Source organism: Mustelus asterias, chromosome 17 (genome assembly GCF_964213995.1).
Source record: "Mustelus asterias chromosome 17, sMusAst1.hap1.1, whole genome shotgun sequence".
Classification (NCBI taxonomy): Eukaryota; Metazoa; Chordata; class Chondrichthyes; order Carcharhiniformes; family Triakidae; genus Mustelus; species Mustelus asterias.
In genome coordinates, this window is record NC_135817.1 from 48,091,587 (window position 1) to 48,107,991 (window position 16,405).

At 40.3% G+C, this 16,405-nt stretch overlaps 1 protein-coding gene across 1 annotated transcript in view; it reads left to right on the forward strand.

Moving 5' to 3' along the window:
• The window catches only part of usp9 (ubiquitin specific peptidase 9), a gene marked incomplete at its 3' end in the record, with an annotated part of 228,505 nt that overhangs the window by 67,223 nt on the left and 144,877 nt on the right, over nt 1-16,405 (forward strand). Inside the window, exons 8-13 of the mRNA XM_078231879.1 lie at nt 7,690-7,941; nt 8,027-8,165; nt 8,775-8,927; nt 12,110-12,214; nt 12,296-12,502; nt 15,855-15,991. Of these exons, the coding sequence (XP_078088005.1) occupies nt 7,690-7,941; nt 8,027-8,165; nt 8,775-8,927; nt 12,110-12,214; nt 12,296-12,502; nt 15,855-15,991 (993 nt within the window). The remainder of the gene's footprint in view (nt 1-7,689; nt 7,942-8,026; nt 8,166-8,774; nt 8,928-12,109; nt 12,215-12,295; nt 12,503-15,854; nt 15,992-16,405) is intronic.

Here is a 16,405-nt window from a genome sequence, read left to right on the forward strand (position 1 = left end):
TAGTCCACATCGAAAATGCTCTTTTCTGTAACATCCAATTTCCAATTTCAGGACTCCAGTGATCACCCTGTCCCACAACAGCCTCATTTTGCTGTTTGATATTCTTGAAACCCCTACCCAGTTCTTGTAGCCCCTCCCAGTCTTTCAACATCCACTGCATTTACTCCTCGGTGCATTTAAGCCACCCATACACCATTGCCACATCCCCAGGACAAACTTTTGTATTTTCATGCAATTGCAGGAGCACTCTTAGAACTGCAACTGCATTCATAACTAGCATTCCTTTCCTATTACATCGCATCTAATATTCCCACACACTGGGATTCCCCTACATTACCAAATCAGGTTTTGCTGCTCCCTATTTTCACAGATCCTTCCCCACTCCAAGGTGTTGCTGCATATCTAAAGTTTATAGATTAAATGAATGTGCAAGTAAATCACTGTTTTACTGTTACTGCCATTATTGTACAATACAATCCCAAATGAGTTGCTGAAACTCATAATACTGTATAATGAGTCAGTTTATTTCACTCATCATAAATCACTGGTCTTGAGTATATTGAATGTTAAATGGATTCAGCAGCAGATACTCTGAAATGCATTTTTTAATTATAAAATTTCTATTCAAAGTAATGCAACTATTACAATGAGTAATACTTGATGTGTGTCTGTAATCTAAAGCCTATCATTAGATATTGTTTCTAAAAGCTTTCCCACCATTGAAGTTAAACTGACTTGTAGTTGCTGGGTTTATCCTTATAACCTTTTTGAGCACATAAATACCATTTGCAATTCTTTAGTCCTCTGCACTGCCCTAAAATTGCACAATTGTGGCAGTACCTCTAAATTTCTGCCCTTGCTTCCCTCGCCTCAGCATGCTTGGATGTGTCCCACCTCGCCCTGGTGACTTATCAACTTAACTCCAGACAGCCTTTCTAAAACCTCTTTGATCAATTTTTAACGCATTTGGTATCTCAATTACCTCCTCCTTCTTTGTAATTTCGGCAGTTGCAAAGTACTCATTTAGCACCTCAGCCATGCGTTTTGCCTTCATCCCCTTTTTTGAACACTACTTGGCTCCACCCCTCATCTTTCCACCTATGACTCATACGGTGGTAGAAAATCTTTGGTTTTTCCCTTTTATTTTCAGTCGCATATCATACTCAAACCTCTCATTTCCTTTTTCACTTCCCATCTGAAATTTCTATAGTATTAATTCAGAAAATAAAGGATCAGTAATATATATCACAAATAAAGTCTCATATGTTTGCAAGGTCTAAGTGGCTTACGATAGAGTAGTTGAAAGTTTTTGTAGCTGTGCTTGCATGAATGGGAAACCAAATGATCATGAATTCAACTTTTCAAGGTTTTGGTCCAGGGTTAAATTAACTAAAGACTGCAAGCTCTCTGGCACATGGAAATACAAAGAAAAAAGTAATAACACAGTGGATAGCACTGCTGCCTCAAAGCACTAGGGATCCGGGTTCAATTGTTGGACTTATGTGACTGCCTGGGTTTCCTCTGGGTACTCCGGTTTCCTCCCACAGTCAAAAGGCATGCAGGTTAGGTTAATTGACCATGATAAACTGCCCCTTAGTGTCCCAATATGTGTAAGGGGAATGGCAGGGTAAATACATGGGGTTGTGGGGATAGGGCTTGGGTAAGATGCTCTGTCAGAGTTGGTGCAGACTTGATGGGCTGAATGGCCTCCTGCACTGTAGGATTCTATGGTTCTAGTATTAGTAGCCCACTGAACCACTAAGAAACTAAGATGCCACAAACCTTTTTTCATAATTGCTACACTCAATGTTTTTAATTTTAAAACAGTGTCTTTGTCATATTTCTAGTCTGTGTTTTCCTTGGGAACTACAACTAAATTTGAAGGGCTCATAGTAATCAGGAGAGTGGTTTGGGAGTGACCCTTTATGTTAGGATGATTGTTATCTTTTGTCAGCTGGCTTATAAAGGACGACCAGAGTGATTTATAATGTTTTTTTCTCCAGTGTAACGAGGAGATAACTCTGAGTGGTTACTTAATTAAACTGGAAAAATGTTTAGGTGTTGACCTGAGACCATGAGCTTTTCAACATTCACATGTTTATTTCTAAATGCCATAATCAAGGTATAAACTAATCAGAAACCTTAGAGAACGTACTTAGTAAAAAAAGGGACTAATTTGTAAGTATGACCTAGCAAATCTCAACTTTAGCAGTGTATTTAGTCCTGTTTAAGGGCCAATGTTTTTCTGTAAAATCCTTGATACAATTGGCATGGATATGATGGGCTGAGTGGCCTCCTCTTGTACTGTTAATGACTGACATGAATATTTTTGTGTCTTTGACTATACTTCAATTTTTCAAATCCTTTTATGAACTCTGAAACTCCCCTATACAGTCTTCAGAAGAGTACTTTCTCAAGACTTGTCAATTTACTCATGCATCTCGCTTCCCAACATGTAACAACAGTCCTTTGAATTTTTTTCTCTTGCTGCAATTTCCATATTTGTGTGACTTCAGTTTGAAATTCTGCACATACTATCTGCATTTCTGTTCACTGCTGTTTTGTAGTCACTACCTGAAGGTGCCAAATGCTTTGTTTTCATAGTAACTATATTGCATGACTTACTCTTCGTCTTGTAACTGAACACAACCCTGTCAGCACAATTAAGCAGCTAGTACATGCTCATTGTGTTGGAGGAAACCGCACAGTGAGTTTGTGTCTTTCCTAATTCATAGCTGCAGTTTTTTTCCCTCAACATAATATAAAACTTCCTGCATCCCTTAATTCAGTATTTAAAAGCTGACATCAATGAGGGTAGCAAGCTTTTTAGGAAATTACATGTATGAATGTCATTGAAAATATTTGACAGGTTTGCATATTCTTGTGCTCTTCATATCTTTGCATTGACTAGTGAACTTCATTTGTTCATCCTGCATATAACTTCAGTTATTTTGTGCTGGATGTTAGTGCAGATAGCTTCCAAAGCAACTCAAAATTGGTGACTTTTCCCCCTTCAGTTGTGCATGCTTTCAGTTTCCTTGCTCAGCTGATTAATTTGAGTCATCCCTGCTTAATGCATTTCAGAGCGCTCAGCTCAACAATTTGTATCTCGGTGTTGCTTTCAATCTGACATGCAATCAGTCTGATGCGTACAATGGGATTAGAGTTTTGCATAACACAGTTGAGATAATTCAGCCTAATGTCGTTGATATAATGATCTTAACAAATTAAGACATAATATTTTAATGCTTCTTTACTGTCAAAGGGATACAAGCATCCAAATCGCCAAAGAAAACCATAAAAGTGTATATTTTGCAGGGTGATTAATATCTGGAACAGTCATCTAGGTAGGATTGTACATTAAAATACTTCAGAATAACTCCTGTGGGATGTTGTGATGAGGGAGGTGGTGTGAATTGGGAGGGGGTTATCATTAGGTTTCTCAGGAATGTTGAGTAAAGCCAGCCTTGTTTTTTTTCCATTGGTTTGTGATCTCATGACAGGTTGATTCTTTTTAAAGTGCTGGTGCTCACCTTGGGATAGTTGTGGATGAATTGTAGATCTATGACAGTATCAGTGTGAGTTGACTTTCAATGGCAAGCCAAGTTGGCACAAAATGCTGAGTAAGAATCAAATATGGGCAGACATAGAACAGTACAGTACAGCACAGTACAGGCCCTTCGCCCTCAATGTTGTGCCGAGCTTTGTCCGAAACCAAGGTCAAGCTATCCCACTCCCTATCATTTTGGTGTGCCTCATGTGTGCCTCTATCCAATAACCGCTTGAAAATTCCTAAAGTGACCGACTCCACTGTCAAAGCAGGCAGTCTATTCCACACCCCAACCACTCTGTGCAAAGAACCTTCCTCGGACATCCTTCCTGTATCTCCCACCAAGAACCTTATAGTTATGCCCCCTAGTAATAGCTACATCCACCCGAGGAAATAGTCTCTGAACATCCACTCTATCTATCCCCCCTCATCATCTTATAAACCTCTATTAAGTCGCCTCTCATTCTCCTCCACTCTAAAAGAGAAAAGCCCTAGCTCCCTCAACCTTTCCTCATAAGACCTACCCTCCAAACCAGGCAGCATCCTGTTAAATCTCCTCTGCACTCTCTCCAATGCTTCCACATCCTCCTTATAGTGAGGTGACCAGAACTGCACACACTATTTCAAATGTGGTCTCACCAAGGTCCTGTACAGTTGCAGCATAACCCCACGGCTCTTAAACTCCAACCCCCTGTTAATAAACACTAATACACTATAGGCCATCTTCACGGCTCTATCCACTTGAGTGGCAACCTTCAGAGATCTGTGGATATGAACCCCAAGATCTCTCTGTTCCTCCATATTCCTCAGAACCCTGCCGTTGACCCTGTAATCTGCATTCAAATTTGTCCTACCAAAATGAATCACCTCGCACTTATCAGTGTTAAACTCCATCTGCCATTTTTTGGCCCAGCTCTGCATCCTATCAATGTCTCTTTGCAGCCTACAACAGCCCTCCACCTCATCCGCTACTCCTCCAATCTTGGTGTCATCAGCAAATTTACTGACCCACCCTTCAGCCCCCTCCTTCAAGTCATTGATAAAAATCACAAAGAGCAGAGGACCCAGCACTGATCCCTGTGGTACACCACTGGTAACTGGTCTCCAGTCTGAAAATGTTCCATCCACCACCACCCTCTGTCTTCTATGCGATATGATGTGGAGATGCCGGCGTTGGACTGGGGTAAACACAGTAAGAAGTTTAACAACACCTGGTGTTGTTAAGCTTCTTTCTATGAGATAGCCAATTACTTATCCAATCAGCCAAATCTCCCTCTATCCCACACCTCCTTACTTTCTTCATGAGCCGACCATGGGGAACCTTATCAAACGCAATCCATGTATATGACATCAACTGCTCTATCTTCATCTACACACCTAGTTACCTCAAAGAATTCAATCAAATTTGTGAGGCAAGACTTACCCTTCACGAATCCATGTTGACTATCCTGGATTAAGCTGCATCTTTTCAAATGGTCATAAATCCTAACCCTCAGGACCTTTTCCATTAATTTACTGACCACCAAAGTAAGACTAACTGGTCCTTAAAAATTGTTCTTGAGTCGGTTGGTACGTGACCTCAGATTTTTGTATCTTTTTCCCAATGGAAGAAGGTAGAAGAGAGAATGTCCAGGCTGTGTGGGGTCCTTAATTATGCTGGCTGCTTTACCGAGGCAGCAGGAGGTGTAGACAGAGTCAATGGATGGGAGGTTGGTTTGATAAATGTCAGGATTGGCTACCAGTTACCTCCGCAATATTGAAAGCAGAGTAAATTTTGGATTTTATATTCCATCTGCATTCTACCCATGTTTGTTTCCCCCTCTTAAGTATGTTTTTTTATTTGGGTGATCGATTTAAGTCAATTTACTTCTTGTCTGCCTGCATAAAGTTGTTTAAAACTGCATCTGTCTTGTTGTTTCAAGAGCTTTTCTCAGTTACTAGATTTCGAGTCTGTTGCAGTTGAATTGTTTTGTCTGGCAAACTACAGCAGACTATATAACCACCTTGAAATCTGAGATTTTCTAGCCATGAGAAAATGTAGTTCACGTGTGACTTTGAATGCTTCTAAAAATTATACCAACTTGAACACACTTTCTCCTATATTGGTACACTTATTCTCCATTATATCACTTGTTCCCTTGTGATATTTCAAGTTTAAATGATGTTTACAGGGAAATGCCTGAGACTTTTCAAGGGAGTAGATGCTTGTGATAAAACATGATGCAATAAAGCACTTTACAATTGGAATTGTTTTTTCTTCTTGTGGATTTGTCCTTTTTTAATCAGAAAGGAATGAGGCAAAGTTCTTCTATCCATCTCCACATCCTCATAATGTAACATTGTTATTTTGGTCCCAACAGACATACCCTGCTAATCCCCCTAACCCACACATCTTATTGGCAATACATGTTGATGAACAATTGTGGGTGGCAGTTTAGTTGTATTCTTGGATGGGCAAATAAAGGAAGCTAGATACTATTTTACAGGACGACTTTTAAAATTCAGATTTGACCTGAGCTAGAGAAATTGGAGAACCATACATCTTTGGACTGGGAGGAAACCGCAGCACCCAGAGGAAACCCACGCAGACACTGGGAGAACATGCAAACTCCACACAGTCATTGAAGGCCAGAATTGAACCCGGGTCCCCGGTGCTGTGACGCAGTAGTAGCAACCACCATGCTGCCTGATGGTGCAGAAGGAGGCCATCTGGCCCCTCGGGTCTCCACCAACTCTCCAAAAGAGCACCCCACCCATGCCCTTCTAGAAGTCTAGGAGCTTCTTCCCTCAGCTACACAACGAGACCGTGGCAGCTTAAGAAATTTTAAACAGGAAAATAACTTGCGTTGCGTCTCTCATTGGTAGCTGTAGTTTCATAACTGTTTACAAACCCCACAAAAATAATTGAATATTAAGGGAGTCGATTGTATTGTTGGTCCTCATCAGCATCCAGCATGTGTGAAATTTGTTTGTAGAATTTTCTCAAGATTAAGCATCTTCATGCTTAGGTCTCTGCTCATCTGAGCCTCTAAAGCCAAACAATGATTTACTAGGGCCCAAATGCACTGAGACAGTTGCTAATGTATTATTACCCATCTGGCTTAGGTGAGAAATGTTTTGGCAAACACCAGTGGAATGCAACTTCATATGTCAAATCTTCATATGACATTCTAATTTCAAGGAGATATTAACTCTTGTTTTGAACAAACCTGAAGACTATTGCCCATTAATTTAAAGCTGAAGGTTTTGGAAGTTCCAATCTCTGTACTGATTGTTTGGCGTTTGAACACAATTATTTGTCACAAAATTTGTATCCCATTTCAAGAAATTATGTTCAATGTGTAACTGCACAGCACTTAAGAGTTTGCACAAGTTGGATGTTGTACGATGTCAACTATTCAAACAAAAGAAATATGTGCAGTTGAATTGGTGCTCTTTCCACTTCCTGTATCAGCGTGAATAGCTTTGGGAGGAACAGCATCTGAGACCGCTGTGTGGAGTAACTTGCAGATAAAACACTATTATTTTTATCTGATGGATCAAGCTGAGAGCACTTGTTGCTAGTCTCAGTAGTTAACTCTTTATACCCACCATCAATATTCTGCTAATTTGCCATAATTCTGTTTGTGTGGATATTTAATGTCAGTTACCTCCTTAGAATGTGCCTTATTTTGAATATAGTTTACCCGTAGTGTACAAAAATACTCATCTCCTCATTTTTGGTTCTTATTTTGATTTGATACAATTTGGCACTTATTTTCTCATCTCCAGGTTGAGTTTATTTGGTTTTACTTTCCAGTCAGAAATTGAAATGTAGTTCAGAGTGAGTCTTTCGTACACAGTAGAATAGAGAAAGCTAGCAAGCAGAGATCATCTCTTTATTCCTGATTCATGAAGGAATTGGGCCTCATTAATTCAGCTATATCACTGGATCTTGACTTAAACTAATCTTAGCTAACATTGCTGAAACTTTGCTGATTTAGTTACTTATTACTGGTGAATTTGACTTCTATGATATACAAAATTGCTTGAAGCTTTTTGATTTTAGGGTTTTCATTTTGCATAAAGGCATTTATTTAATAGAAGCATAGAATGGTGATAACTTAAATGCTAATATATATATTTTTTATGCTCTACAGACCTTTTGGACAGTGTTATGAATTTCTTACCTTACATACAGTGAAGAAATACTTCCTTCCAATAATAGAAATGGTTCCGCAGTTTCTAGAAAATCTAACAGATGAGGAGCTAAAAAAAGAAGCGAAGAACGAAGCCAAAAATGATGCGTTATCTATGATAATTAAATCACTGAAAAACTTAGCTTCACGGGTCCCTGGGCAGGAGGAAACGGTCAAAAATTTAGAAATATTTAGGTTAAAAATGATACTAAGGTAATTATGCCCTACCATTTTTTTTTTTGATTTTTATTGAAGTTGGTTGTGGTTCTTTATCATTATTTAACTTTATTATTTATAGGTTGTTACAAATTTCATCTTTTAATGGAAAAATGAATGCACTAAATGAAGTTAACAAGGTGATTTCCAGTGTCTCTTATTATACGCATCGCCATGGCAGTCCTGAAGAAGAAGAATGGTTGACAGCGGAGAGAATGGCAGTAAGTTGTAAATTTCCTGTAAGGAAATATATAATTTTATGTATGAATTTTGCAGTGGGATCTTGAATGTCTTATCAGATCAATTAACTGTAAGCATATTGTGTGCTATGTTTGATTTAAGTATTAATTTCTGGAAGTGATAGAAATTTCTTCTAACATTTAGTATTTGTCTCAAATGTCCAGACAGCAGAGCAATATTAACTTAAAATAATAGTGGGCATATGGATTGGTAAATTGGAGATAAATGTAATAAACTGTAGAATACAGCTTATTTTTTTATCACTATTTAATGAATTAAACCCTGCCTTTGCTTTTCCACATTCTGCTGGTACTTTGTCCATGTCAGTGTTCAAAAGCACCTCAACGTGCACCTTTTAACAAGTGTTGCATATGTATTCTCTGCTGCAATTTTGTCTGGGTGATGAGCGATCTTTTTCAGTGTTCAGATTTGTTGAAATCTTGAAAATGTTCATCAGTGTTCCTGATATTTTCAGTTTAGAAAAGCAAATTTTCATACTCTGAAAAATCTCAATTTTAGAAATATTGTCCTTGTTGTTAATATGTTTGAAAGAATGTTACTTGATTTTTATGTTCCTTTACTATTTGTAGGAGTGGATTCAACAAAATAACATCCTGTCAATTGTGTTGCGTGACAGTCTACATCAACCACAATATGTTGAAAAACTAGAGAAGATACTTCGCTTTGTTATCAAAGAAAAAGCACTCACCCTCCAAGATCTTGACAACATTTGGGCAGCACAGGTGAGGAAATAAATAGCATTCAATCAGTTTATCTTGTGCTCTGCTGTTTACATTTGTGCAAAAATGCACTAGATTCATTGAAGAAATTTAAAATGATTTGCACTTTCAGATGGTTAAACTTAGATTTTAGTGCAAAGAATAATTGAACAAACTTAGTTTTGAAAAGAGAAATGCATTGCCAAACATTTTCCCCAAATGCTTATTTATTTTGGTACTTGTACATATTAACAATGTTACTGTTGTGAAACTTGACAAGTGGTTCAAACATTTGCATTGTCTTGAATACGTAGTGATCCTATCCTGACATCTCTTCTATTGGCTTGGTGTCTGATTGCACTCATGAACCACATTCGGACATTTGTCTATATTAAATGCACAATATAAATGCAGTTGCTGTTGTAATTTGATTTTTCAGATTCGAGATAGTATATGGTGTTTCTTTGGAATCAAAGTGGTTTCAATGTCACGTCTGGCAGTGGAAATTTGAAAGCCCTATAGATCCAATATTTGGAAGTAGGCTCATCAACAGTATTCCAAGGACCTCTTAAGTCTTGTTTTGCCAAAGATCCTGGAAGGATTGATTTACTATTCGTGGTTAGGTTTCTTCCCGGAAGGTTCTTGATGACTTTTAAAGCTAATGTTGCAAAAATCAGTAGGAGTGGATAAGATGTACTGTTTCAGATGGTTAATCAGTGGTAGTAACTTTGAAATCCTGTTATCAAGTAGCAATGCCTAAACCTTGACTTTACAAACCTATAGATAAAGCTTTGGATTAAAAACAGGAAATGTTGAAAAAAACTCAGCAGGCCTGGCAGCATTTGTGGAGACAGAAAGAGAGTTAAGGTTTCGAATTCCATATGATTCTTGTTTGGAACTGGAGTGGGGTAGGAATGTGATGCGTTTTATTGTTGAAAAAGGGCAAGGGGGAGATGCAGGAATAGGTTAGAGGGCAGGAGAAATTACATGACCAAAGGTGTCACCGAATACAAGACAAAATGGTTGTGTTAAATTCTAAAGCTTTGGTCCAGAGTAATTGTTATATCAGAATAAAAGTTGGCCCTGTCTGATAGAAAAATGATGTGGAGACTTCTTCACCGCACAGGACCTTCAACCGATGCTATACACTAGATACATCGATGACATTTTCTTCCTTTGGAGTCATGGTGAGCAATCACTGAAACAACTATATGATGACATCAACAAGTTCCATCCCACCATCAGACTCACCATGGACTACTCTCCGGAATCGGTTGCATTCTTGGACACACGCATCTCCATTAAGGACGGTCACTTCAGCACCTCAGTGTACCGCAAACCCACGGATAACCTCATGATGCTCCACTTCTCCAGCTTCCACCCTAAACACGTAAAAGAAGCCATCCCCTACGGACAAGCCCTCCGAATACACAGGATCTGCTCGGATGAGGAGGATCGCCACAGACACCTCCAGACGCTGAAAGATGCCCTCATAAGAACAGGATATGGCGCTCGACTCATTGATCAACAGTTCCGACGCGCCACAGTGAAAAACCGCACCGACCTCCTCAGAAGACAAACACGGGACACGGTGGACAGAGTACCCTTCGTTGTCCAGTACTTCCCCTGAGCGGAGAAGCTACGGCATCTCCTCCGGAGCCTTCAACATGTCATTGATGAAGACGAACATCTCGCCAAGGCCATCCCCACACCCCCACTTCTTGCCTTCAAACAACCACGCAACCTCAAACAGACCATTGTCCGCAGCAAACTACCCAGCCTTCAGGAGAACAGTGACCATGACACCACACAACCCTGCCACAGCAACCTCTGCAAGACGTGCCGGATCATCGACACGGGTGCCATCATCTCACGTGAGAACACCATCTACCAGGTACACGGTACATACTCTTGCAACTCGGCCAACGTTGTCTACCTGATACGCTGCAGGAAAGGATGTCCCGAGGCATGGTACATTGGGGAAACCATGCAGACGCTACGACAACGGATGAATGAACACCGCTCGACAATCACCAGGCAAGACTGTTCTCTTCCTGTGGGGGAGCACTTCAGCAGTCACGGGCATTCAGCCTTGGATCTTCAGGTAAGCGTTCTCCAAGGCGGCCTTCACGACACACGACAGCGCAGAGTCGCTGAGCAGAAACTGATAGCCAAGTTCCGCACACATGAGGACGGCCTAAACCGGGATGTTGGATTTATGTCTCATTATCAGTAACCCCCACAGTTTGCCTCCTGATCTTACTAGCTGTTCTGTCTGGAGACAATACACATCTCTTTAACCTGTGTTTAATGTTCCCTCCACCCACATTATCTGTACCTTTAAGACCTGGCTGGCTGTAGAGATTTGCATTCGAATTAGTATTCTGTAACTTGATGTTGTGTCTCTGTGCACTGTTGGAGAACAGATTTTCACTCCATCTGACGAAGGGGCAGCGCTCCGAAAGCTTATGGTATTTGCTACCAAATAAACCTGTTGGACTTTAACCTGGTGTTGTGAGACTTCTTACTGTGATAGAAAAATAGCAGAATGTGTTAGTCACAGAGAATGTGTCTGTGCTGTCAGAAAGCAAAAACATGAGAAAAGGATGTGGAAGAGCGGGAGCCCGCGGTTGGAGGAACTGGAGCAGTGAGCATGGGAGAGGCAAAAATCTGTACAGTGAGAATAACATAAGACACAAAATCTGTCATTGGAGCCGCCGCCGCGCGCCCCCCCCCCCCTCCCCCATAGTATATCACCGAACTGCATGCTGTTTTTGAATAGGACTCTGCAATCCTTCGTGTCCAGGTGAGAGGAATGACTCATCTGAAAGACAGCACCTCTGACCATGCAATATTTTTTCAGTTCCACACTAGTTAGTTCACACTGAGCTCAAGACTCCAGAATGGGGTTTGAACTCTCATCCAAGTCATATCACCACAGTGAAGGCAGATGTTAGGTTTAGCTGAGCTTAGTGTAAAATTTAGCTGTTCCAGCTAAAGTTCAGCTTTGTGATGATCAAATATGTTACAACCATGTTTAGTAATTTTTAAATTTCTGTATATCGTACAATCCTCCAAGTCCTGGCCAAGTTTTCTAGAGGGGAAAATGCATTTTGTCATGAATTGGGCTATTTTTTAAAAACGTTGTTCCACCAGAATTCTGTACCTTAATGTGTGTTGTCTGTTGCTGTGTTTTTTATTTGTAGGCTGGTAAACATGAGGCAATTGTGAAGAATGTCCACGATCTTCTTGCAAAATTGGCTTGGGATTTTTCCCCTGAACAGCTTGACCACCTTTTTGATTGCTTTAAGGTAGATCCTCATTAAACTTAAATAAATTGATAGACAGAATGAAACATATATTCATTTACTTCTCACAATTTTAACTTCAAGGCAAGTTGGACTAATGCAAGTAAAAAGCAACGTGAAAAGCTACTAGAGTTAATCCGTCGCCTTGCTGAGGATGACAAAGATGGTGTGATGGCACATAAGGTGTTAAACCTCCTGTGGAATTTAGCACATAGTGATGACGTACCAGTTGACATCATGGACCAGGCTTTAAGCGCGCACATCAAAATCCTGGATTATAGCTGCTCTCAGGTAAGAGCTGCATTTTATCAAAGGATATACAGATTCAATGGTTTACATTCTTTTGATAAGGATTACACTGTGGCGCATGTAAAAATTTAAATCTCAACATGTTTTCCCTTTTCAGAGGTTTTTTTCCTATTAAGAATATTTACCACTTTTTCAAGATAACATGCCACAATGATTTGTGCAGATATACACTTCCATACCGTTGCATCTTGGGAGAATTGTCTTCCATTTTCTCCTGTCTTTTTTTGCGCCTTTCCTTATTCCTCCTACCAAAATGTATCTCTCCAATTCTTCTCTGCAATAAATTTCATCTGCTACTTGCCCACTAACCTATGTCCCCTTGAATTGTCACTGTCTTCGTTTCTTCAGAGTTTATAACACTTACAAGCTATATGTCATTAGCAAATGTTGAAATTGTGCCTTGTACAACACCGAAGTCTAGGTCATTAATATAGATTTTGAAAATCTGTGGTTGACCTCTAGTTGCCGGACTTAACTGTGCACCCTTTTTTGGGACCAAAATGTAACATCTGTAATTCTCTAGTTCTCTCTCCACCTGTGTGTCAAAGGAAGATTGGACAATTAAGACCGGTGTCTCTGCGATTATCACCTTTCACTTCCTTTAATATCCTCTGAGGCACCTGATCTGATCCTGGTAACTTAACTTCATGTGCAGCTAGGTTGTCTAATACATTATCTTTAATTTATTGCTCATCCACAGTCTGGACTAAGTCTTCCATTACGACTTTGACAGCATCCTCCTTCGTAACGAATAAAATAATCATTTTACTACCTCAGCTATGCTCTTTAACTCTATATAAATCCCTGTTATGGTCCTCAATCGGTCCCCACCCCTTTTACCGTCCTTTTACTATTTTGTTATTCAGATAAAAAACTTCTGGATTCCCTTTTATGTCAGCTGCCAATCTCTTTTCATACACTTCGCTTTTCTTATTTCTTAATTTCCATCTGAGCTTTCCATATCAGCATGGTTGCCTCTTGAATTTCCAACTTGACATCTGTCCTACAAAACCTTTTTGTGCTTCATCTTTTTTCATCATCCAGAGAACTCTGGTTTTGTTTGTCACGGCTTTTCCTCATGGAAATATATCTTGAACGGTACTGTTGCCTGTGAAATATTCTATACAGACACTTCGACCAATTTATTCTCAAAAACGTGTTCTCACTGGTGCTCTTACTTTATGAAACAAACAAAGGACTGTGGTTCAAACTTAGTTTTATGAAAACACTTGCAATTTAAAGAAGCAGCTCTTTTTAAAAAAAAAACAAATTAGGTTAACCACCCCCCAAACTAAGCTGACTGTTTGAAAAACATACATCGTAACTGCACTGGTGAACTTGACCTAACTGTTGGATTCAATTCACTGAACTCACGTTGACAGATGAACTCAGGGTTATCTTAGTGCGAAGGTGGAATACACAAAGAAAATATGGACGATTCTCCCAAAAGAATTCTAAGTGTCCAATTCACGTAAAAATTGGAGTAAATCCCGCTGGTTTTTTCAGCGGGACTTTCAAAATGGATCTCCCACACTCTGTGCATGGAACAGTGCACTAGCGTGATTCATGTGAAAAATCGGGGGCAAGGCCTATACCAATGGAGAGGCTGGCAACATAGCACTGAATGGGCCACTGCGCATGTGCCAATCTGTCAAAGAACACACAACAAAAGAACAAAGAAAATTACAGTACAGGAACAGGCCCTTCGGCTCTCCAAGCCTGCACTGGCCATGCTGCTCGACTGAATTAAAACCTCCTACCCTTCCAGGGACCAAATCCCACTATTCTCATCAAAGAACAGCGCCAAGATTGGCGCATGCGCAGTAGCCCTGCACTGCTGGCCTCCCCATCACTGCCCCTCCGACCACGGTCCCCTACCCCGATGGCCAGCCCTGATAGCTGGCCTCCCTCCCTCCCTCCGTCATGATGGCAAAAGGGGTGGCATGCTGGCACAGTGGTTAGCACTGCTACCTCACAGTGCCAAGGGACACTGTCTATGTGGAGTTTGCACGTTCTCCCCGTGTCTGTGTGCATTTCTTCCAGGTGCTCTGGTTTCCTCCCACAGTCTGAAAGACTTGCTGGTTAGGTACATTGGCTATGCTAAATTCTCCCTCCTGTGTACCCGAACAGGCGCTGGAGTGTGGTGACTAGGGGATTTTCACAGTAACTTCATTGCAGTGTTAATGTAAGCCTACTTGTGACTAATAAACTAAAAACATCTTTAAAACTTTAAATACTGATCCCAGTGCAGAGTGGCAGCGCTCTCCTCCTGCCCCCTCTGGCATTGCCCAATGCCTCATGGGCAGTGCCACTGTGCCTCTGCATTGTCACTTTGTCCCTTGCGCGGTGCTGGGGGCCCAGGCTGGCAATGCCCAGGGACACCCCCTTAGTCCCACCTCTTGGGGGGCCTCAATGGCCCCCCTTCACTCCAGCAGGGTCAGGCTGCCAGCTCCGCACAAGTGGGTAGCTATTGTAAACCCCACTGGAGTTAAATTCTCCTGGTGGGGGGAAGGAGATAGCAAGGTCGGGCTGCTTGTCCCTGTTAGATTTTGACTTGCAGTAACCTTGGCTTGTCCGAGTATGATCAGGCTTTTCCTTGCAGAACCTGTTCAGCTGTAGATTAACTCAGTGTCCCGTTTTATGTTGGGCATAGTTGCTTAGCCAGAGTACCCAAACCATCTCCTCTTAAAAGGCAGTCAGTTGCTCCATTACTATTTGGCCTGCCAATCTTTAGCCAGGAAAGGACCAATCTTGCCCCACTGAAATCAGTCCATCTCCAATTAATCATTTTTACTGAGTTGCTCCTTGTCATTTTCGATATCTAACGTAAACCATATGATACCATAATAACTATCCACTAAATGTTCCCCTACTGACAGTTAATCCACTTAACTCACCTCAATCCCCAGATCCAGAAATGCCTCCTTCCATATCAGGCAAAAAACATACTAATGAGGAAGATTTTCCTTAACACGTATCAGAAACCCTTTCCACCTCTCTGTCCTTTAAACAATTATTACCCCAGTCTATGTTAGGAAAATTATCTTGTTATTATCACTGCTCTTTAGATTTTGCACCTCTCTGTAATTTACATGCACATTTCTTTCTCTCTATCTTTCCTATTCAGCTTTTGGATGCATCCAGTAATGTAATATTATTGTTTCTTCACTGTAACCAAATAGATTCTGTCCTTGATTTCTCATGGATCTCTTCTATCTCCAGTACTGTAATATTCTCAATGTTGCAAGCAGAATAATCACTGAGCATTAGTGGTGTTTAGCTTAACTTTCTGTAATATTTACTGAATTACTAATTCCAATTACTGTTCAAATAGGACCGAGATACACAGAAGATCCAGTGGATAGATCGTTTTGTGGAGGAATTACGTACTAATGACAAATGGGTCATTCCTGCTTTGAAACAAATTAGGGAAATCTGTAGTCTTTTTGGAGAAGCACCACAGAATTTAAGGTAAGGCGAAGGATATAACTTCCGGTAAGAACTGAAGCAGACAATCATCCCCAAAAGGATTACATTAGGAGTAGCAATATTGGGTTTCATCGTTTAAAGAGATTATTTTGATCATTTCATTTTTAAAGATAAATGCATGTCAAAAATTATTTCAAAAATATGTTGTGTAATGCAAATTAAGAATGGCTAGTTCTGCTTTTAGGCATCAAGAAGTGATGCTTTTAAATTGACTCGAGATGTGTGATGTTGCTCAAGATAAATTGGTGGAAATGCTGTTCTAGTTTTTAAGGAAAAGGTATAATGGGGTGTGACTATTAAATGCAAGACTTAAAATATTTTCTAGATACTTGCTGTTGAATTAAATTAATTTATACGGTAAATAGAAGGACTTTAGAGGAAGTACATTGAACAAAA